The sequence below is a fragment of the Oncorhynchus kisutch genome, linkage group LG22 (genome assembly GCF_002021735.2).
Source record: "Oncorhynchus kisutch isolate 150728-3 linkage group LG22, Okis_V2, whole genome shotgun sequence".
Lineage (NCBI taxonomy): Eukaryota > Metazoa > Chordata > Actinopteri > Salmoniformes > Salmonidae > Oncorhynchus > Oncorhynchus kisutch.
This window is the reverse complement of record NC_034195.2, coordinates 51,226,810-51,251,010: the sequence shown is the minus strand read 5'-3', so window position 1 is coordinate 51,251,010 and position 24,201 is coordinate 51,226,810. Positions and strand designations below refer to the sequence as shown.

Sequence of the window (24,201 nt, the reverse complement as noted above, 5' to 3'; positions counted from 1 at the left end):
CAGAAAACTGTGTGTGTGTGTGTGTGTGGAAGAGAGAGGGAGACAGATTGATGTTCTTCTGGACTGACTGATATGCTCATGTATTCTGCAAGGAAGAACCTTACGTTTTCTTTTGGGGGGGGGGGGGGGGGGGGGAGTACAGAATGGAATCCAATGCAGTTGAAATGATTTATATTTATATTGGGGTAGAAGCAATTGAGTACAATGCATTATGGGTTGTGACGTTTATGTGGTAGTATTGACACTAATTAGCAGAGTGACAGGACACCTCTCAAACTCTTTCCTCTTACTGTCCTTGTTATTTAGTCCAAACTCAGGATGAGGCTCTTCGCTCTACTAGGAGCTAAAAGGAAAGGGGAAAAGTCAACCAATCCTGTTTTTAACAACACTGGGCCAGGACCACAGATACTAGACAAACACTGGGGCCTGGACCACAGATACTAGACAAACACTGGGGCCTGGACCACAGATACTAGACAAACACTGGGGCCTGGACCACAGATACTAGACAAACACTGGGGCCTGGACCACAGATACTAGACAAACACTGGGGCCTGGACCACAGATACTAGACAAACACTGGGGCCTGGACCACAGATACTAGACAAACACTGGGCCTGGACCACATATACTAGACCCACACTGGGGCCTGGACCACAGATACTAGACCAACACTGGGGCCTGGACCACAGGTACTTGACAAACACTGGGGCCTGAACCACAGATACTTGACAAACACTGGGGCCTGGATCACAGATACTAGACAAACACTGGGGCCTGGACCACAGATACTAGACAAACACTGGGGCCTGGACCTCAGATACTAGACAAACACTGGTGCCTGGATCACAGATACTAGACACACACTGGGGCCTGGACCACAGATACTAGACAAACACTGGGGCCTGGATCACAGATACTAGACAAACACTGGGGCCTGGATCACAGATACTAGACAAACACTGGGGCCTGGACCACAGATACTAGACAAACACTGGGGCCTGGACCACAGATACTAGACACACACTGGGGCCTGGACCACAGATACTAGACAAACACTGGGGCCTGGACCACAGATACTAGACAAACACTGGGGCCTGGATCACAGATACTAGACACACACTGGGGCCTGGACCACAGATACTAGACAAACACTGGGGCCTGGACCACAGATACTAGACAAACACTGGGGCCTGGACCACAGATACTAGACAAACACTGGGCCTGGACCACATATACTAGACAAACACTGGTGCCTGGACCACAGATACTAGACAAACACTGGGGCCTGGATCACAGATACTAGACAAACACTGGGGCCTGGACCACAGATACTAGACAAACACTGGGGCCTGGACCACAGATACTAGACAAACACTGGGGCCTGGACCACAGATACTAGACAAACACTGGGCCTGGACCACAGATACTAGACAAACACTGGGGCCTGGACCACAGATACTAGACAAACACTGGGGCCTGGACCACATATACTAGACCCACACTGGGGCCTGGACCACAGATACTAGACAAACACTGGGCCTGGACCACATATACTAGACCCACACTGGGGCCTGGACCACAGATACTAGACCAACACTGGGGCCTGGACCACAGGTACTTGACAAACACTGGGGCCTGAACCACAGATACTTGACAAACACTGGGGCCTGGACCACAGATACTAGACAAACACTGGAGCCTGGACCACAGATACTAGACAAACACTGGTGCCTGGACCACAGATACTAGACAAACACTGGGGCCTGGACCACAGATACTAGACAAACACTGGGGCCTGGACCACAGATACTAGACAAACACTGGGCCTGGACCACAGATACTAGACAAACACTGGGGCCTGGACCACAGATACTAGACAAACACTGGGGCCTGGACCACAGATACTAGACAAACACTGGGGCCTGGACCACAGATACTAGACAAACACTGGGGCCTGGACCACAGATACTAGACAAACACTGGGGCCTGGACCACAGATACTAGACAAACACTGGGGCCTGGACCACAGATACTAGACAAACACTGGTGCCTGGACCACAGATACTAGACAAACACTGGGGCCTGGACCACAGATACTAGACAAACACTGGTGCCTGGACCACAGATACTTGACAAACACTGGGGCCTGGACCACAGATACTAGACAAACACTGGGGCCTGGACCACAGATACTAGACAAACACTGGGGCCTGGACCACAGATACTAGACAAACACTGGGGCCTGGACCACAGATACTAGACAAACACTGGGCCTGGACCACAGATACTAGACAAACACTGGGGCCTGGACCTCAGATACTAGACAAACACTGGGGCCTGGACCTCAGATACTAGACAAACACTGGGGCCTGGATCACAGATACTAGACAAACACTGGGGCCTGGATCACAGATACTAGACAAACACTGGGGCCTGGACCTCAGATACTAGACAAACACTGGGGCCTGGATCACAGATACTAGACCAACACTGGGGCCTGTATCACAGATACTAGACAAACACTGGGGCCTGGATCACAGATACTTGACAAACACTGGGGCCTGGATCACAGATACTAGACAAACACTGGGGCCTGGATCACAGATACTAGACAAACACAGGGGCCTGGATCCCATACAGTGGAGTCCTGAAATTATTGACAAAGATGAGCAGTAATGAATGTATAAAATAAATATTTCCAATTCTGAGCTATATTGTATGGAGATGGAAAAAAATTGAAATGACACCACTTTATACTAATACATTGGCTTTATTAGCTTTACACTAATACATTAGCGTTATTAGCTTTATACTAATACATTAGCTTTATTAGCTTTATACTAATACATTAGCTTTATTAGCTTTATACTAATACATTAGCTTTATTAGCTTTACACTAATACATTAGCTTTATTAGCTTTATACTAATACATTAGCTTTATTAGCTTTACACTAATACATTAGCTTTATTAGCTTTATACTAATACATTAGCTTTATTAGCTTTATACTAATACATTAGCTTTATTAGCTTTATACTAATACATTAGCTTTATTAGCTTTACACTAATACATTAGCTTTATTAGCTTTATACTAATACATTAGCTTTATTAGCTTTATACTAATACATTAGTTTTATTAGCTTTATACTAATACATTAGCTTTATTAGCTTTATACTAATACATTAGCGTTATTAGCTTTACACTAATACATTAGCTTTATTAGCTTTATAATAATACATTAGCTTTATTAGCTTTATACTAATACATTAGCTTTATTAGCTTTATACTAATACATTAGCTTTATTAGTTTTATACTAATACATTAGCTTTATTAGCTTTATACTAATACATTAGCTTTATTAGCTTTATACTAATACATTAGCTCAGAGAAAGATATTTTCTACCTTTTTTTTTTTGATTGACACCCCTAAATATTTGTATGAATAAAGTAGTCCAAAGTTTACTAATTGGTTCCTTATTCCTAGAACACAATGACTACATAAAACGTGTGACTCTACAAACCTGTTGGATGCATTAGTTGTTTGTTTTGGTTGTGTTTCAGATTATTTTGACCCCAATAGAAATGAATGTTAAATAATGTATTGTGACATTTTGGAGTCACTTTTATCATCATGTTTTTAAATACTTCTACGGTCCAATGACAAACCTGTTGGCACCCGTTCAATTTTATAAACTTTATTTATCCACAAGGTGCTATTATTGCTGGCAGACATAAGATACCAGTTGAAATACAATAATGTACATTTATGCTAAACAAAAATATAAATGCAACATGCAACAATTTAAAAGATTTTGTATTTTTTTTTTTTCGTTTTATTTAACTAGGCAGTTCAGTTAATATAAAGAAATCAGTCAATTGTCTCTAGAATTGAAAGAAGCTGGATGTGGAGGTCCTGGGCTGATTACACATGGTCTGCGGTTGTGAGGCCGGTTGGACGTACTGACAAATGATCTAAAATGCTGTTGGATGCGGCTTATGGTAGAGAAACTAACATGAAATGATCTGGCAACAGCTCTGGTGGAAATTCCTGCTGTCAGCATACCAATTGCACACTGCCTCAAAACTTGAGACATCGGTGGCATAGTGTTGTAACAAAACTGCACATTTTAAAGTGGCCTTTTATTGTCCCAAGCACAAGGTGCACCTGTGTAATGCTTATGCTGTTTAATCAGCTTCTTGATATGCCACACCTGTCAGGTGGATGGATTATCTTGGCGAGGGAGAAATGCTCAGTAACAGGGGTGTAAACAAATTTGTGCACAAAATTTGGAAGAAATGTTTTTTTTTTTGTGTTTATGGAACATTTTTCCAAAACAAAAATCATTTTTTTTCCCCCAGCTCATTAGACATGAGACCAACACTTTACATGTTGTGTTTTATATGTTTGTTAGGTGTAGTAATCAAGCACTACAGGTGCAGTAGTCCATACAGGACAGTAACAGAGCATTGTCATGAAGCTGCATTAGATCTGATTCTACCTATAGGCTATGTGTCTGTTTGTGTCTATATGTCCGTCTAACAACTGTCCTTCCTACAGATGAGCCCAGAGGACCACAGGGAACACGCCTACATGTGCAGCCCCGAGGAGGTTGACATCGATGTAAGTTCAACACGTCCTGATCCGCCATACTACTGCTGTACTGCTGTACTACTACAGACCTGGTACCTGGAGTTTTATATAGTTCACTGTGTTCTTACCTTCCTCCTGGGTCGTTGTCTCTAGAAAGATAACCTGGGCTATCTGATCTCTAGAAAGATAACCTGGGCTATCTGATCTCTAGAAAGATAACCTGGGCTGTCTAATCTCTAGAAAGATAACCTGGGCTATCTGATCTCTAGAAAGATAACCTGTGTTGTTTTCTCTAGAAAGATAACCTGGGCTATCTGGTCTCTAGAAGGATAACCTGGTCTATCTGATCTCTAGAAAGATAACCTGGGCTATCTGATCTCTAGAAATATAACCTGGGCTATCTGATCTCTAGAAGGATAACCTGGGCTATCTGATCTCTAGAAAAATAACCTGGGCTATCTGATCTCTAGAAAGATAACCTGGGTTATCTGATCTCTAGAAGGATAACCTGGGCTATCTGATCTCTAGAAAGATAACCTGGGCTATCTGATCTCTAGAAAGATAACCTGGGCTGTCTAATCTCTAGAAAGATAACCTGGGCTATCTGATCTCTAGAAAGATAACATGTGTTGTTTTCTCTATAATGATAACCTGGGCTATCTGATCTCTAGAAAGATATCCTGGGCTATCTGATCTCTAGAATGATAACCTCTGCTATCTGATCTCTAGAAAGATAACCTGGGCTATCTGATTTAATGACCCATAATGATGTTTCTCCTTAGGCCAAGCTGAGCAGGTTGTGTGAACAGGACAAGGTTGTGAGGATACGTGAGGACAAGCTCCAGCAGCTACACAGAGAGAAGGTAAAGGATCTGTCTACAGTGCACCATGTTGTTGTCTGTCTGGCACTATCTATTCACCACGTACTGCATTCAACAAGTGGGCCCAATATGTAGCTTTCGCTACCTGGCGATTTTTGTCAACATGTCATGACACCTATCATAAGTGTTGGAAAATGACATGGACAATTACACTGCCTTGACACTTGTCATCCAGAGATACAAGATGCCATGTTTATAATGACACTGTGTTCCAGTGCCTGAAGTGAACTTTTCCAATATGTAACGGTGGTCCCGTCTACAGCACACCCTGGAGACAGCCCTGCTATCGGCCAGTCAGGAGATAGAGATGAGTGCTGATAACCCAGCAGCCGTACACAGTGTTATCCAGCAGAGAGACGTGCTGCAAAGTGGCCTGCTCAGCACCTGTAGAGAACTGTCACGAGTCAACACTGTGAGTTAATACATATATCCACTCTACACGCAGATACAAACACACTGAAATCTTACCAGAGAGGAGAGTTAGTGAACTCTCTTTCCCTACCCCAGGAGTTGGAGCGGTCGTGGAGGGAGTATGAGAAGCTGGAGGGAGACGTCTCATTGGCCAAGGACAACCTGTTGGAGCAGCTAGAGGCCCTGGGGAGCCCTCAGGTAAACCACAACAACCCCCACCTTACTATGTGGGAGTATGTAGTTGATGAAGAATAGGGGTCCCAGCACCGAGCCCTGGGGAACACCCTGTGTGACTTTGTTAGTGTCAGACGTGTAGCCATTGAGAAATATTAAGGGTTTCCTGTTAGTGAGGTAATTTGACTCCCGTCCATCCATCCACCCACCCATCCATCCCTCCGTCCATCCACCCACCCATCCCTCCATCCATCCATCCATCCACCCATCCCTCTGTCCATCCACCCATCCCTCCATCCACCCACCCACCCACCCATCCACTCATCCACCCATCCCTCCGTCCGATGGGTGGATGGATGAGTGGATGGGTGGGTGGGTGGAAGGATGGATGGATGGGTGGATGGATGGAGGGATGGGTGGATGGATGGAGGGATGGATGGATGGAGGGATGGGTAGATGGAGGGATGGGTAGATGAAGGGTGGGCGAGTGGGTGGATGGATGGGGGTAAAATTGCGAGGGAGTAAGAACTACAGGAATGGAACTACAGGAATTTCTCTCGTGCTCTTTTATCTGTCTCTCTCTCAATTTTCTCAATTCAATTCAAGGGGCTTTAACGGCATGGGAAACATGTTAACATTGCCAAAGCAAGTGAGGTAGATAATATACACAAGTGAAATAAACAATAAAAATGAACAGTAAACATACAGACGTTTCTTTCTCTCTCTCCTTCTCTTTTATTTATCTCTTTCTCTCTTTAATATCTCTCTCTTCTTCTCTCTTATAACATTCTCTTTTCATTTAGACAGAAAAAAAAGCTTTCTTCTTCCCACCATCTTGATTAATGTGTTCCTCAGTCAGAGCCCAGATTCATTATTGTAGCCTCAAAGAGATGGCAGCCTCAGCCTCTATGCCCTTCATACACACACACCCACCCACGCACACACACACACACACGCACGCACACACACACACACCCACACACACCCACGCGCACACACACACACACACACACACCCACACGCGCTCACACACACACCCACACACCTGCACGCACACACACACACCCACCCGCACGCACACACACACACCCACACACACCCACACACACACACCCACCCGCACGCACCAACCCACCCACCCACCCACACACACACACACACACACACCACACACACACACACACACACACACACACACGCACACACGCACACACACACGCACACACACGCACAAACACACATACACACACACACACACCCACACACACACACACAAGCCTATCATCAGCAGAGTGTGTCTTATTGTCTGCTTCTCTTTTCCCTCAGCCTCAGGCCTAATGGAAGGATTCTCTGAGATAGATAAGAGCTCACTGCTCACCTTTCTCACTCAATTCGATTTAAGGGGCTTTATTGGCACGGGAAACATATGTTTTAATTAGCATTGCCAAAGCAAGTGGAATAGATAATCAACAAAAGTTAAATACTGTAAACAATAAAAATGAACAGTAAATATAAATATATATATAATAAACATTACACTCACAGAAGTTCCAAAAGAATAAAGACATTACAAATGTCATATTATGTCTATATACAGTGTTGTAACAATGTACAAATAGTTAAAGGACACAAGATAAAATAAATAAGCATAAATATGGGTTTTATTTACAATGGTGTCTGTTCTTCACTGGTTGACCTTTTCTCGTGGCAACAGGTCACAAATCTTGCTGCTGTGATGTCACACTGTGGAATTTCATCCAGTAGATATGGGAGTTTATCAAAATTGGTTTTGTTTTCTAATTCTTTGTGGGTCTGTGTAATCTGAGGGAAATATGTGTCTGATATGGTCATACATTTGGCAGGAGGTTAGGAAGTGCAGCTCAGTTTCCACCTCATTCTGTGGGCAGTGAGCACATAGCCTTGTGTTGCTGTCCTGGGGCTCTGTGGGGTCTGTTTGTGTTAGTGAACAGGGCCCCAGGACCAGCTTGCTTAGGCAACTCTTCTCCAGGTTCATCTCTCTGTAGGTGATGGCTTTGTTATGGAAGGTTTGGGAATCGCTTCATTTTAGGTGGTTGTAGAATGTAAAGGCTCTTTTCTGGATTTTGATAATTAGTGGGTATCGGCCTAATTCTGCTCTGCATGCATTATTTGGTGTTCTACGTTGTACACTGAGGATATTTTTGCAGAATTCTGCGTGCATAGTCTCAATTTTGACTTCCCATTTTGTGAAGTCTTGGTTGGTGAGCGGAACTAAGACCTCACAACCATGAAGGGCAATGGGCTCTATGACTGATTCAAGTATTTTAAGCCAGATCCTAATTGGTATGTTGAAATTTATGTTCCTTTTGATGGCAAAGAAGGCCCTTCTTGCCTTGTCTCTGAGATCGTTCACAGCTTTGTAGAAGTTACCTGTGGCGCTGATGTTTAGGCCGAGGTATGTATAGTTTTTGTGTGCTCTAGGGAAACAGTGTCTAGATGGAATTTGTATTTGAGGTCCTGGCGACTGGACCTTTTTTGGAACACCATTATTTTGGTCTTACTGAGATTCACTGTCAGGGCCCAGGTCTGTCAGGGCCCAGGTCTGTCACGGCCCAGGTCTGACAGAATCTGTGCAGAATATCTACAGTACCAGTCAAACGTTTGGACACACCTACTCATTCCAGGGTTTTTCTTTATTTTTGACTTTTTTCTACATTGCAGAATAATAGCAAAGACATCAAAACTATGAAATAACTTATATGGAATCATGTAGTAACCAACAAATTGTTAAACAAATCAAAATATATTTTATATTTGAGATTCATCATAGTTTTTTGGCATTCCACACTACTTTCCTTCCATCTATAGCATTTCTTAATATTATTGAGTTCCTTTGGCTTTGTTGCTTCATGACTCAGTATTGCTCTGTTCAAGTAGATTATTCTGTCATCTGATAGGGGTGTCAGTGGACTGACTGTGAACGCTCTGAGAGACTCTGGGTTGAGGTCAGTGATAAAGTAGTCTACAGTACTACTGACAAGAGATGAGTTATAGGTGTCGCTACCATAGGAGTCCCCTCGAAGCCTACCATTGACTATGTACATACCCAGCGTGTGACAGAGCTGCAGGAGTTGTGACCCGTTTTTGTTAGTTATGTTGTGTTGGATGTGCCGAAAGGGGTATATGGGGGAGGGAATGCTGCAACCTCCTGGTAGATGTTTGTCCCCCTGTGTGCTGAGGGTGGAAGATTCTTGTCCAGTTCTGGCATTTAGGTCGCCACAGACTAGTACATGTCCCTGGGCCTGGAAATATTCCCCCCTCCCCTCTCTCTCTCTCCCTTCCCCTCTCTCTCTCTCTCTCTCTCTCTCTCTCTCTCTCTCCCTTCCCCTCTCTCTCTCTCCCTCCCTCTCTTTCTCTCTCTTTCTCTCCCCCCCACTCTCTCTCTCCTCTCCCTTCCCCTCTCTCTCTCTCCCTTCCCCTCTCTCTCTCTCTCTCTCTCTCTCTCTCTCTCTCCCTTCCCCTCTCTCTCTCTCCCTCCCCCCCTCTCTCTCTCTCCTCTCCCTCTTTCTCTCTCTTTTTCTTTCTGTCCAATTTACATTGTTAATTTACAAGCTGTGTGTGTGTGTTCAGACGGAGCCTCCCAGCCATCAGCATGTCCACATCCAGAAGGAGCTGTGGAGGATCCAGGACGTGATGGAGGCCCTCAACAAGAACAAGAGCCAGAGACACACAGACACACAGGGACACTACGGCTCCACACCCATCTCCAACATACACAAGAGTGAGGTGAGGACCAGAGAAAATGCTAGCAAGCACGCACACGGATGGACAGACAGGCACGCATAAACACTCACACCACACACACTCACTCACACACACACACAAACACACACACACGCATACACACTCACACACACACAAACACACACGCATACACACACACTCACACAAACACACACGCATACACACTCACACACACGCAAACACACTCACACGTCGACTAGACTCGTTGGTTGTACAGTATGTGGATGGTTATATTGAACAGCTAGTGGAGGGTTGTGTAAATCCCCATGTAAGACGACCCTGTTGTGCTCTGCTGTGTGGCTGGATGTGTCCGAGTCACTGACCTTCGTCGTCCCTACTGTGTCTCGGTCTGTAACAAGGCTGGCTAGTAGTTACCCCACAGGCAGGACGGGGCTAATGTGTCAACTACTCCTATCCTTTTGAGTCTCTGCCTTGTACGTCTTTATTCGTTTGTTTACCAGTTTGTGATGTTGTTGAGCTCTTCCGTGTTAAACAGGTGTCGTCACAAACGCAGGTCTCCAGGTTTATTAGAACAAAAGAAATGTCGCAAAGACGAAAACGTCAGCTGTAGGAGAGACATGTTGTAAAGATCCACATCCCTTTTTTATCTGTTCGACGGGGGTGGATTTTTCTTTTGTCTTATTGTCTTTATTGTGATAAATGATAATGGAAACAGTGGTTTTTAAATAAATGCTGATTTCCGTGATGTTATCACGTAGGCTAACTGTAAAGCTGCACATTTCATTCTAAATGCCCTACTGCTTGCAAAATCCATTTATTCAACTCTTTAAAAACATATCATATTTATTTACAGGACAAAGATTGTCCTGACTTTCAAGAATGCCTGAATTGCATCGCCTTGCTTTTCTGATTGGCTGGATGCAAGTTTTATCATCCAATGATTACAGATATACAGGAGTGTAAGTGTCACCATGAAACGGACCGTGATAATTATTAGAATATGGCAAATATTGAGTCTTTATGTTATCTTTAGTCTTTATATTATCGTTAGTCTTTATATTATCTTTAGTCGTTATATTATCTTTAGTCTTTATATTATATTTAGTCTTTATATTATCGTTAGTCTTTATATTATCTTTAGTCGTTATATTATCTTTAGTCTTTGTATTATCTTTAGTCGTTATATTATCTTTAGTCGTTATATTATATTTAGTCGTTATATTATCTTTAGTCGTTATATTATATTTAGTCTCTATATTATATTTAGTCTTTATATTATCTTTAGTCTTTATATTATATTTAGTCTCTATATTATCTTTAGTCTTTATATTATCTTTAGTCTTTATATTATCGTTAGTCTTTATATTATCTTTAGTCGTTATATTATCTTTAGTCTTTATATTATCTTTAGTCTTTGTATTATCTTTAGTCGTTATATTATATTTAGTCTTTATATTATCTTTAGTCTTTATATTATCTTTAGTCTTTATATTATATTTAGTCTTTATATTATATTTAGTCTTTATATTATATTTAGTCTTTATATTATCTTTAGTCTTTATATTATATTTAGTCTTTATATTATATTTAGTCTTTATATTATATTTAGTCTTTGTATTATCTTTAGTCTTTATATTATCTTTAGTCTTTATATTATCTTTAGTCTTTATATTATCTTTAGTCTTTATATTATCTTTAGTCTTTGTATTATCTTTAGTCTTTGTATTATCTTTAGTCTTTATATTATCTTTAGTCTTTATATTATATTTAGTCTTTGTATTATCCATGCTGGTTCTTGCGGGCTACTTAAGACATGAAATATAGGTGGAAGGGCATACAGGCTATGGCCAGTTAATTCATGTGCAATGTATCTAAATGGATCAAGGAAACTCATCAACCACGTCGTTTTTTCTCTCGACATTCCTGTGTTTTTGTGAAAAATCCATCTTTTTTTATAAGGTGTGACATCATAATGTTCCAGCTGTTTTTATCAACACAAGACAGTTCACTGGAAACGCACAGCAGCAGGAAATTTATTTTCTGGGCAAACTTTCTAAATGTCGACAAAAATATCGCTGGAAAAAGTTAATGAAAAAATGGCTAATGAGTACAACCTGTTATAAATAAAGTTGTAATTTTAAAGAAAGGTTCAGGTAGGCAGCTTCATTCTCTTCAATTTTTTTTATTGCTGCCACATTTACTGAGACAAGCTCCTTTTCAAAGCAACGTTGTATAAATAAAGGTTAAATAACATCTCTAGGAGGAGGTGGAGGACCTCTCAGCTCCCCCAAGACCGCCTTTACCCCAGGCCTACGAGCCCAACAGCCCTGCTGTACCCCCCCTCCCCTCTCGTGTTGCCTCCAGCGGGCGACCGGCACCCCCACCACCACCACACCGGAGTCCAGAGGACAGGGACAGGAAGGCCGGCCAGAGGAACGGAACACACAGCGTAAGCTGTTGACCTCTGACTAATGGCAGCATGACTCAACCCTGTGCTGTCATCCCTCATCGTTGCCTGATCCCTCTTGATTTATTTCACCATCATATTGGTGGACATATTTTGGGATTATTTTCAGTGTTCCTCATATTGTTTTCCTTTACCCGCTTGATTTGTGAATCATTCACATTTCCCCTTTTTCAATATCATTTTGGTGAACTTTTTCATTATTTTTGGGAGTTTTCCCTGGATCCTTGCTGCTCATAAATGTGGATGTGTTTTTGGTCATGTTTTATTTCATCATGAGGACCGTCCAGCGTTTGCTGCTGCTGATCGTCAAACATCTGATATTACTTCAGCTTGCTTTGTGAATCATCCACATTTCTGTTTGTTTGTTTTGTTTCCGTTGATTTGGTTTCTGTCGTTTTGGCAGTTATTTAATTTCACTTGACTGGTTTTGTTTGTATTTTACGGTTGGTTAGTTTGTTGTCCTCTCATTTTCAGCTCATTTGTATACTGTTGGCCATTTCCTTTGCAGATCATGGCCATTTGATTTAAACTTATCAACATGTCTTCACTGTGAATCATTTCTTTACCCATCTTTCCTCATGTCAGTGTGTGTACTGACCTCACTTTCCTCCTGTAAGTTCCTGACCTCTTTCTCCTCTCTCCCTGTAGGGTCCTGACCTCTCTCCTCTCCCACTGTAGGGTCCTGACCTCTCTCCTCTCTCCCTGTAGGGTCCTGACCTCTCTCCTCTCCCACTGTAGGGTCCTGACCTCTCTCCTCTCTGCCTGTAGGGTCCTGACCTCTCTCTTTCTCCTCTCCCACTGTAGGGTCCTGACCTCTCTCTCTCTCCCACTGTAGGGTCCTGACCTCTCTCCTCTCTCCCTGTAGGGTCCTGACCTCTCTCCTCTCTCCCTGTTGGGTCCTGACCTCTCTCTTTCTCCTCTCCCACTGTAGGGTCCTGACCTCTCTCTCTCTCCTCTCTCTTTCTGAAGTGTCCCGACCTCTCTCTCCTCTCCTCTCTCCCTGTAGGGTCCTCTCCTCTCTCTCTCCTCTCTCCATGTAGGGTCCTGACCTCTCTCCCTGTAGGGTCCTGACCTCTCTCTCCTCTCTCCCTGTAGGGTCCTGACCTCTCTCTCCTCTCCTCTCTCCCTGTAGGGTCCTGACCTCTCTCTCCTCTCTCCCTGTAGGGTCCTGACCTCTCTCTCTCTCCTCTCCCACTGTAGGGTCCTGACCTCTCTCCTCTCTCCCTGTAGGGTCCTGACCTCTCTCCTGTCCCCCTATAGGGTCCTGACCTCTCTCTCCTCTCCTCTCTCCCTGTAGGGTCCTGACCTCTCTCCTCTCTCCCTGTAGGGTCCTGACCTCTCTCCTGTCCCCCTATAGGGTCCTGACCTCTCTCTCCTCTCCTCTCTCCCTGTAGGGTCCTGACCTCTCTCTCCTCTCCTTCTGTATAGGGTCCTGACCTCTCTCTCCTCTCTCCCTGTAGGGTCCTGACCTCTCTCTCCTCTCTCCCTGTAGGGTCCTGACCTCTCTCTCCTCTCTCCCTGTAGGGTCCTGATCTCTCTCTCCTCTCTGCCTGTAGGGTCCTGACCTCTCTCTCCTCTCTCCCTATAGGGTCCTGACCTCTCTCTCCTCTCTGCCTGTAGGGTCCTGACCTCTCTCCCTGTAGGGTCCTGACCTCTCTCCTCTCTCCCTGTAGGGTCCTGACCTCTCTCTCCTCTCTCCCTGTAGGGTCCTGACCTCTCTCTCCTCTCTCCCTGTAGGGTCCTGACCTCTCTCCTCTCTCCCTGTAGGGTCCTGACCTCTCTCTCCTCTCTCCCTGTAGGGTCCTGACCTCTCTCTCCTCTCTCCCTGTAGGGTCCTGACCTCTCTCTCCTCTCTGGCTGTAGGGTCCTGACCTCTCTCTCCTCTCTCCCTGTAGGGTCCTGACCTCTCTCTCCTCTCTCCCTGTAGGGTCCTGACCTCTCTCTCCTCTCCTCTCTCCCTGTAGGGTCCTGACCTCTCTCTCCTCTCTCCCTGTAGGGTCCTGACATCTCTCTCTCTCCTCTCTCCCTGTAGGGTCCTGACCTCTCTCTCCTCTCTCCCTGTAGGGTCCTGACCTCTCTCTCTCTCCTCTCTCCCTGTAGGGTCCTGAACTCTCTCTCCTCTCTCCCTGTAGGGTCCTGACCTCTCTCTCCTCTCTCCCTGTAGGGTCCTGACCTCTCTCTCCTCTCCCCCTGTAGGGTCCTGACCTCTCTCTCCTCTCCCCCTGTAGGGTCCTGACCTCTCTCTCTCTCCTCTCCCCCTATAGGGTCCTGACCTCTCTCTCCTCTCCTCTCTGCCTGTAGGGTCCTGACCTCTCTCTCTCTCCTCTCCCCCTATAGGGTCCTGACCTCTCTCTCCTCTCCTCTCTGCCTGTAGGGTCCTGACCTCTCTCTCTCTCCTCTCTCCCTGTAGGGTCCTGACATCTCTCTCTCTCCTCTCCCCCTGTAGGGTCCTGACCTCTCTCTCCTCTCCTCTCCCCCTGTAGGGTCCTGACCTCTCTCTCTCTCTCTCTCTCTCTCCTCTCCTTCTGTATAGGGTCCTGACCTCTCTCTCTCTCTCTCTCTCCCTGTAGGGTCCTGACCTCTCTCCTCTCTGCCTGTAGGGTCCTGACCTCTCTCTCTCTCTCCCTGTAGGGTCCAGACCTCTCTCTCCTCTCCTCTCTGCCTGTAGGGTCCTGACCTCTCTCTCTCTCTCCCTGTAGGGTCCTGACCTCTCTCTCTCTCTCCCTGTAGGGTCCTGACCTCTCTCTCCTTTCTCCCTATAGGGTCCTGACCTCTCTCTCCTTTCTCCCTGTAGGGTCCTGACCTCTCTCTCTCTCCTCTCTCCCTGTAGGGTCCTGAACTCTCTCTCTCTCCTCTCTCCCTGTAGGGTCCTGACCTCTCTCTCTCTCCTCTCTCCCTGTAGGGTCCTGACCTCTCTCCTTTCTCCCTATAGGGTCCTGACCTCTCTCTCCTTTCTCCCTGTAGGGTCCTGACCTCTCTCTCTCTCCTCTCTCCCTGTAGGGTCCTGAACTCTCTCTCCTCTCTCCCTATAGGGTCCTGACCTCTCTCTCCTCTCCTTTCTCCCTGTAGGGTCCTGACCTCTCTCTCTCTCCTCTCTCCCTGTAGGGTCCTGACTACAGGCTGTATAAGAGTGAACCAGAGTTGACCACCGTAGCAGAGGTGGATGAAACCAACGGAGAGGACAGATCAGAACAGTCTGACAGAGACCCAGCAAACACAAAAGGTACACACACACACACACACACAAACACAGTCCAGGCTCTGTCACAGCCTGCTGCGACCGGGAGACCCACGGGGCGGTGCACAATTGGCCCAGCGTTGTCCAGGTAAGGGGAGGGTTTGGCCGCCAGTGATGTCCCATCGCGCACTAGCGTCTCCTGTGGCGGGCCGGGCGCAGTGCACGCTGACACAGTCGCCAGGTTTCCAGTGTTTCCTCTGGAAACCTGCTTCCTGGTTAAGTGGGCATCATGTCAAGTGCGGCTTGGTTGTGTTTCGGATGACACACGGCTCTCGACTTCCGCCTCTCCTGAGTCCGTAGGGTAGTTGCAGCGATGAGACTAGTGACTGCAACTACCAATTGGGGAGAAAATGAGTTTATGAATCACTGTTGAATCACTGTTGAATCACTGTTTGCGTCTCTCAGTTGGAAAAGCAGTCTAGAGCCACACTGTTGTAGAGCTAATAACAATAGAATTGTTTTTATACAAATCAAAATCAAATCAAATCAAATGTATTTATAAAGCCCTTCGTACATCAGCTGATATCTCAAAGTGCTGTACAGAAACCCAGCCTAAAACCCCAAACAGCAAGCAATGCAGGTGTAGAAGCACGGTGGCTAGGAAAAACTCCCTAGAAAGGCCAAAACCTAGGAAGAAACCTAGAGAGGAACCAGGCTATGTGGAGTGGCCAGTCCTCTTCTGGCTGTGCCGGGTGGAGATTATAACAGAACATGGCCAAGATGTTCAAATGTTCATAAATGACCAGCATGTTCGAATAATAAGAAGGCAGAACAGTTGAAACTGGAGCAGCAGCACGGCCAGGTGGACTGGGGACAGCAAGGAGTCATCATGTCAGGTAGTCCTGGGGCATGGTCCTAGGGCTCATGTCCTCCAAGAGAGAGAACGAAAGAGAGAAGGAGAGAATTAGAGAATGCACACTTAGATTCACACAGGACACCGAATAGGACAGGAGAAGTACTCCAGATATAACAAACTGACCCTAGCCCCCCGACACATAAACTACTGCAGCATAAATACTGGAGGCTGAGACAGGAGGGGTCAGGGGTATACCCATTTTCTGTCTAAAATGTATGTAAACCAGAGCATAAATGTCTGAACTAGAGTGTTGTTGTTGCATGTACAACTTGTCTAAGTCCCATCATGTACTGATTTCAGTGTTTGGCTGTAGATGGACTGTGTTGTTTGAGTGGAATGTTGCCATATTGGCAGTTCATTTGAAAAAAATGCATTTAACCTTTAACCTTTTCACATGTGAGTTCTAAATATCTCATAACGATGAAAACTGCATTGTTGGTTAAGGGCTCGTAAGTAAGCATTTTCACGGTAAGGTCTACCTCTGTTGTATTCGGTGCATGTATTTGTGTGCTCCTATATGATTGGTTTCTGTCGTTTGGGGAGGTTTTGCCAGTTTACTTGACTGGTTTGTATAATATAATAAAGGTAAATAAATATGGTTGGTTGGTTTGTTGTCCTCTCATTTTGAATACTATTGTCCATTTCTTTTGCAGATCATGGACATTTTGTCTTTTTGATTTAAACCTTACTTTTGTTATGCTCCTAAATGTATTTGTGCTCTCCTAAATTTTTTCAGTTCAGGACCATGTGCTCCTTGTAAAAAAAATGTAATTGGAGAGCCTTGACAGTCAGTCACATAAATCTATTCAGCTGTGTGTCAGAAATGTAACGCCTGTGTGACTTGGTTACAGAATGTTAATGATTAATTACTGACGCTCTGGTTGCTCGCTATTCTCCCTCCAGGAATGTCCTACCCCGTTGGCATCGTTCCCCCCAGAACCAAATCTCCCAACATGCCAAATTCCTCCAGCATCAACTCCTACGTCACCCTGAGGAGGGGAGGGAGGCCAGACCCGCGCATGGTGAGGCTATGACATTTGCAGAAATCAATATAGTTTATGAAGTGGATCAGTATTTTTTATTTAAAAAATGTTTTAGTTGTTGTTGTTTTTTTAACCTTTATTTAACTAGGCAAGTCAGATAAGAACAAATTATTATTTACTGGGGAACAGTGGGTTAACTGCCTTGTTCAGGTGCAGAACGGGGATTCAATCTAGCAACCTTTCGGGTTACTGGCCCAACGCTCTAACTACTAGGCTACCTGCCGCCCCAGTTTATCCAAAGGCTAAGTGGAATTGGGTGATTGTAGAGAACCGGAATGGAAACTACTACACTCCTGAGAGAGGTAATGACTTCATAATACAGAATAGCAGGCTGATGAACAGCCAATACAGTAGGTGGCGGCAATACACACGCTTTAAATATATATGTAAATTGAACCTTTTCTTTATTTAACTAGGCAAGTCGGTTAAGAACTAATTCTAATTTACAATGACGGCCAAACCCGGGAGAAGAAGAAGGCGCAAGAGAAAATAATCACTATTTGATGCTGTGTGTCTGCTGTCTCCTGTCTCTGTTAGCCGTGTCTATGTGTTTGACCTAAACGACCTCTCCTCCTGCGTCAGGGAGTGTCTATGTGTTTGACCTAAACGACCCCTCCTCCTGCGTCAGGGAGTGTCTATGTGTTTGACCTAAACGACCCCTCCTCCTGCGTCAGGGAGTGTCTATGTGTTTGACCTAAACGACCTCTCCTCCTGCGTCAGGGAGTGTCTATGTGTTTGACCTAAACGACCTCTCGTCCTGCGTCAGGGAGTGTCTATGTGTTTGACCTAAACGACCCCTCCTCCTGCGTCAGGGAGTGTCTATGTGTTTGACCTAAACGACCTCTCCTCCTGCGTCAGGGACAGGACATGTGTTTGACCTAAACGACCTCTCCTCCTGCGTCAGGGAGTGTCTATGTGTTTGACCTAAACGACCTCTCCTCCTGCGTCAGGGAGAGGACATGACAACAGTCGTTGTGGTCCAGTGCTGCAAGGAAAGACCTAGTTAAGCTGCAGCTGGTCCAGAACAGAACGGAACGTCTTGCTCTTCATTGTAATCAGAGGGCTGATATAAATACTATTCATGCCAGTCTCTCTTGGCTGAGAGTTGAGGAGAGACTGACTGCATCACTTCTTCTTTTTAAAATAACCATTCATGTGTTTGAAAATACCAAATTGTTTGCATAGTCAACTTACACACAGCTCTGACACACACACTTATCCCATCACACATGCCACCAGGGGTCTTTTCATAGTCAACTTACACACAGCTCTGACACACACACTTATCCCATCACACATGCCACCAGGGGTCTTTACATTGTCCCCAAATCCAGAAAAAAAATCCAGAAAACGTACAGTATTATATAGAGCCATTATTGCATGGAACTTCCTTCCATCTCATATTGCAAACCTGGTTTCAAAAAACAGATAAAGCAACACCTCACGGCACAACGCCTCTCCCCTATTGGACCCACAGCACAACGCCTCTCCCCTATTGGACCCACAGCACAACGCCTCTCCCCTATTGGACCCACAGCACAACACCTCTGCTTATCTGACCTAGATAGTTTATGTGTATGCATTGATATGTAGGCCACGTGTGCCTTTAAAAATGTATGTAATTCAGTCCTTGAGCTGTTCGCGTTTATTGATGTTCTGTATTATGTCATGTTTCATGTGGACTCCAGGAAGAGTAGCTGCTGCTTTTGCAACAGCTAATGAGGATCCTAATAAAATACCAAATACCAAGCCAAGTAGTTTACTGTCTATGGTGGTGAAATGTCTCCTAGTAGTATACTATCTATGGTGGGGAAATGTCTCCTAGTAGTATACTATCTATGGTGGTGAAATGTCTCCTAGTAGTATACTATCTATGGTGGTGAAATGTCTCCTGGTAGTATACTATCTATGGTGGTGAAATGTCTCCTAGTAGTATACTATCTATGGTGGTAAAATGTATCTTAGTAGTATACTTTCTATGGTGGTGAAATGTCTCCTGGTAGTATACTATCTATGGTGGTGAAATGTCTCCTAGTAGTATACTATCTATGGTGGTGAAATGTCTCCTAGTAGTATACTATCTATGGTGGTGAAATGTCTCCTAGTAGTATACTATCTATGGTGGTGAAATGTCTCCTAGTAGTATACTATCTATGGTGTTGAAATCTCTCCTAGTAGTATACTATTTATGGTGGTGAAATGTCTCCTAGTAGTATACTATCTATGGTGGTGAAATGTATCCTAGCAGTATACTATCTATGGTGGTGAAATGTCTCCTAGTAGTATACTATCTATGGTGGTGAAATGTCTCCTGGTAGTATACTATCTATGGTGGTGAAATGTCTGCTGGTAGTATACTATCTATGGTGGTGAAATGTCTCCTAGTAGTATACTATCTATGTTGGTGAAATGTCTCCTAGTAGTATACTATCTATGGTGGTAAAATGTATCTTAGTAGTATACTTTCTATGGTGGTGAAATGTCTCCTGGTAGTATACTATCTATGGTGGTGAAATGTCTCCTAGTAGTATACTATCTATGGTGGTGAAATGTCTCCTAGTAGTATACTATCTATGGTGGTGAAATGTCTCCTAGTAGTATACTATCTATGGTGGTGAAATGTCTCCTAGTAGTATACTATCTATGGTGTTGAAATCTCTCCTAGTAGTATACTATTTATGGTGGTGAAATGTCTCCTAGTAGTATACTATCTATGGTGGTGAAATGTATCCTAGCAGTATACTATCTATGGTGGTGAAATGTCTCCTAGTAGTATACTATCTATGGTGGTGAAATGTCTCCTGGTAGTATACTATCTATGGTGGTGAAATGTCTGCTGGTAGTATACTATCTATGGTGGTGAAATGTCTCCTAGTAGTATACTATCTATGTTGGTGAAATGTCTCCTAGTAGTATACTATCTATGGTGGTGAAATGTCTCCTAGTAGTATACTATCTATGGTGGTGAAATGTCTCCTAGTAGTATACTATCTATGGTGGTGAAATGTCTCCTAGTAGTATACTATCTATGGTGGTGAAATGTCTCCGAGTAGTATACTATCTATGGTGGTGAAATGTATCCTAGTAGTATACTATCTATGGTGGTGAAATGTATCCTAGTAGTATACTATCTATGGTGGTGAAATGTCTCCTAGTAGTATACTATCTATGGTGGTGAAATGTCTCCTAGTAGTATACTATCTATGGTGGTGAAATGTCTCCTAGTAGTATACTATCTATGGTGGTGAAATGTCTCCTAGTAGTATACTATCTATGGTGGTGAAATGTCTCCTAGTAGTATACTATCTATGGTTGTAAAATGTCTCCTAGTAGTATACTATCTATGGTGGTGAAATGTCTCCTAGTAGTATACAATGTTCACCTGTGGTAACCTCTATGTTAACCTGGGTGACCTCTTTAGCCTTGTCTACAAGGCTTGCTGCCACTAAACGCGTCTTGGTTCGGGCATGTTTAAAACCCTTTTTTCCCCCCTGCTGGCTCTTTGGCGAAGTTGTTTTGACATCGGAGGTGGAGGATATTACTGCACGATCCACTGTTTAAAATCAATCCTGTCTTTTCTACAACCAACCGTCCTACCTTTTTGTCTGTTGTTTTACAACCCGGCTTTGAATTCTGCATAACAAACCAAGGGTTTATTTTTACCTTCATTTAACAAGGCAAGTCAGTTAAGAACAAATTCTTATTTTCAATGATGGCCTAGGAACAGTGGGTTAACTGCGTGTTCAGGGGCAGAACGACAGATTTGTACCTTGTCAGCTCGGGGGTTTGAACTCGCAACCTTCCGGTTACTAGTCCAACGCTCTAACCACTAGGCTACCCTGCCGCCCCTAGTAGTATACTATCTATGGTGGTGAAATGTCTCCTAGTAGTATACTTTCTATGGGGGTGAAATGTCTCTTAGTAGTATACTATCTATGGTGGTGAAATGTCTCTTATATGTTTGGTTGTTCTTGAACTGAGCCTCCGTTTGGTAGATGCCCTGTTTCCCCCAGCCACGGCTCCCCGTCCCCCCGTCCCCCTCTCCCGCCGAGTCCATAGTAGGAGTACTTGCTCGTGGAGGTGGAGATGCTGAACTGGCAGGATCCGGCTCAACTTCAGCACTGGGCCTTATGACATTGGCCTACGTCATATCACATCTTAACAACGATTTTGAGTAAATCATGATGAAAGTGTCCATTTTAGGTTCTATTGTCATGGCTTGCCACTGACACACACACACACACACACACACACACACACACACACACACACATACACACACACTGGGTCTAGGGTGGGACTGTGACTCATGCTCTCCTACAGGGCTGGAATTAAATTTAGAAAACCTTGATTTATACACATTTATAAGTACCAAAGCCCTCCAGTGACTCACCATGTTATTAGGCTGGTTATGGATGACAGGGTGTAGCTGACTTCTGTCTGTGCCCACTTTTCCTGTTTGCCAGCTGTGTGTGTGTGTGTGCATGTGGGTGTGTGCATGTGGGTGTGGCGTGTGTGTGTTTGTGCGCATGCATACCTCATAAACTTGAGCTGCTCCCCGACAGCGCACACACACTCAGTCACCGGTCCCTGTAGGTTGTGGTCTATTTCAGCTACATAGCCTGCAGTGATAAGAGCTAGGAGTGTGTCTCAGTCTGTCTCAGTTGAGCAGAGAGGAGATCCAGTGAGTGGTTCTGACAGCAGGCCGTTGGGCCCACTCCTCAGGGCCAGTATCCGGTCCAGGACACACGCACAGCAACGTTGTCCAGCTCAGTTCCTCCATGGCCCCAACCCCTCTAGCACGGAACAGACCTGAGAGGGAGAGAGTGAACTTCTCAGAGTTGACATCATCGGTCATTTCTTACCGCAGGAGATTACAGGCATTCGCATCATCCCTGTGTGTGTGTTATGTGTGTGTGTGTGTGTGTGTGTGCACCATGTGCACGCCGTGTGCAATGCTGTGTCCTACTGTGAGCAAGTCTCTATTCCCCCCCATAGTGCTGTAGAGCAGCTGTGTGGTGGGGCCGTGGAGAAGGTCAGTGGCAGATCTCGGATGAGTGTACTGTGACTCTCTCTAACCATGTCCCTTCCTCCCTCTCTCTCTCTCTCTCTCTCCCTCCTATAGGAGCGACCCCATAGTGCTGTAGAGCAGCTGTCTGGTGGGGCTGTGGAGAAGGACAGTGGCAGATCTAGGATGAGTGTAGAGGAGCAGCTGGAGAGGATCAGGAGACACCAACAGGGGGCGCTAAGAGAGAAGAAGAAGGGGCTTCACATCCTGGCAGGAAGTAGCTGCAACAGCCCGCAGGACTACACTACACACAGCCACAGTACCACATCAACACCGTCACGTAGCCCTTCGTTCACCAAGGAGAACCCCTTCCGCAGCATGCAGGTAGGTACACACAGAGCCATCGATATATAGGTCTCTGGGTACACGCACCACAGGTACAGTGCTGCGGGATTGGAAACAATATCATTTTAAATACAGTTCAAGTCGGAAGTACAGTAAATTCCAAATCTATTTGAAGCTCCTGATTGAAACCATTTTAATCGACCCCAACCCTGCGGTGCCAGATCGGAGAACAGATACATGTTGGTTCACACACCAGGGCTTCGTTCATGGAGATAAAGTGTTGTCGTGTTCCAGCAGAACCGTCGTCAGCGCGGCGAGGGGATGAGCAGTGACATCCTGGAGTTGGAGGCGTCACTCAGAGAACAGGAAGTGGTCAGAGAGCAGGAGACGCCGGCCGAGGAGATAGCACGCCTTAAAGAGGCCACACACACTGACCACTACAACATGGACAGAGAGGTATGTATGGATGAGCCTCCCTTCTGAGCCTGGTTCCTCTCTAGGTTTCTTCCCTCTGAGCCTGGTTCCTCTCTAGGTTTCTACCCTCTGAGCCTGGTTCCTCTCTAGGTTTCTACCCTCTGAGCCTGGTTCCTCTCTAGGTTTCTACCCTCTGAGCCTGGTTCTTCTCTAGGTTTCTACCCTCTGAGCCTGGTTCCTCTCTAGATTTCTACCCTCTGAGCCTGGTTCCTCTCTAGGTTTCTTCCCTCTGAGCCTGGTTCCTCTGTAGGCTTCTTCTCTCTGAGGAGTTTTCCTGGCCAGTGTGCTTCTGCCTGTTCTTAGGGGTCTAGGTTAAGTTACTGTTAGCACTCTGACAACTGCTGATATAATATGGATTTTATCTCAATCTCTCTCTCTCTCTCTAGCTGTCAGTCCCTGAGAGTCAGATCCACAGGAGGCTCTCAGTCCTCAGCCCTGATACTAATCCCTCTCTTTCCACTCCTCTCTCTCTCCCTCCCTCTTCTCCTCTCCCTCTCCTTCTCTCTCTAGCAGTCAGTCCCTGAGAAGGTGTTGATTCCAGAGCGTTATGTGGAGTCAGACCCAGAGGAGTCTCTCAGTCCTCAGCCCGGATACTAATCCCTCTCTTTCCGCTCCTCTCTCCCTCCCTCTTCTCCTCTCCCTCTCCTTCTCTCTCTAGCTGTCAGTCCCTGAGAAGGTGTTGATTCCAGAGCGTTATGTGGAGTCAGACCCAGAGGAGTCTCTCAGTCCTCAGCCCGGATACTAATCCCTCTCTTTCCACTCCTCTCTCCCTCCCTCTTCTCCTCTCCCTCTCCTTCTCTCTCTAGCTGTCAGTCGCTGAGAAGATGTTGATTCCAGAGCGTTATGTGGAGTCAGACCCAGAGGAGTCTCTCAGTCCTCAGCCCGGATACTAATCCCTCTCTTTCCACTCCTCTCTCCCTCCCTCTTCTCCTCTCCCTCTCCTTCTCTCTCTAGCTGTCAGTC

The 24,201-nt window shown here is 45.2% G+C and overlaps 1 protein-coding gene across 1 annotated transcript in view; it reads left to right on the top strand.

Annotated features, from left to right (window-relative positions):
* LOC109875732 (pleckstrin homology domain-containing family A member 5) overlaps positions 1 to 23,998 on the top strand; it is a 248,062-nt gene extending 224,064 nt beyond the window's left edge. The window contains 11 exon segments of the mRNA XM_031802191.1: positions 4,565 to 4,627; positions 5,380 to 5,460; positions 5,741 to 5,890; positions 5,986 to 6,087; positions 9,673 to 9,828; positions 12,068 to 12,256; positions 15,380 to 15,497; positions 17,272 to 17,390; positions 22,537 to 22,803; positions 23,059 to 23,220; positions 23,897 to 23,998. Of these exon segments, the coding sequence (XP_031658051.1) occupies positions 4,565 to 4,627; positions 5,380 to 5,460; positions 5,741 to 5,890; positions 5,986 to 6,087; positions 9,673 to 9,828; positions 12,068 to 12,256; positions 15,380 to 15,497; positions 17,272 to 17,390; positions 22,537 to 22,803; positions 23,059 to 23,220; positions 23,897 to 23,983 (1,494 nt within the window). The 3' untranslated portion in view covers positions 23,984 to 23,998.
* The last annotated feature ends 203 nt before the right edge of the window (positions 23,999 to 24,201 follow it).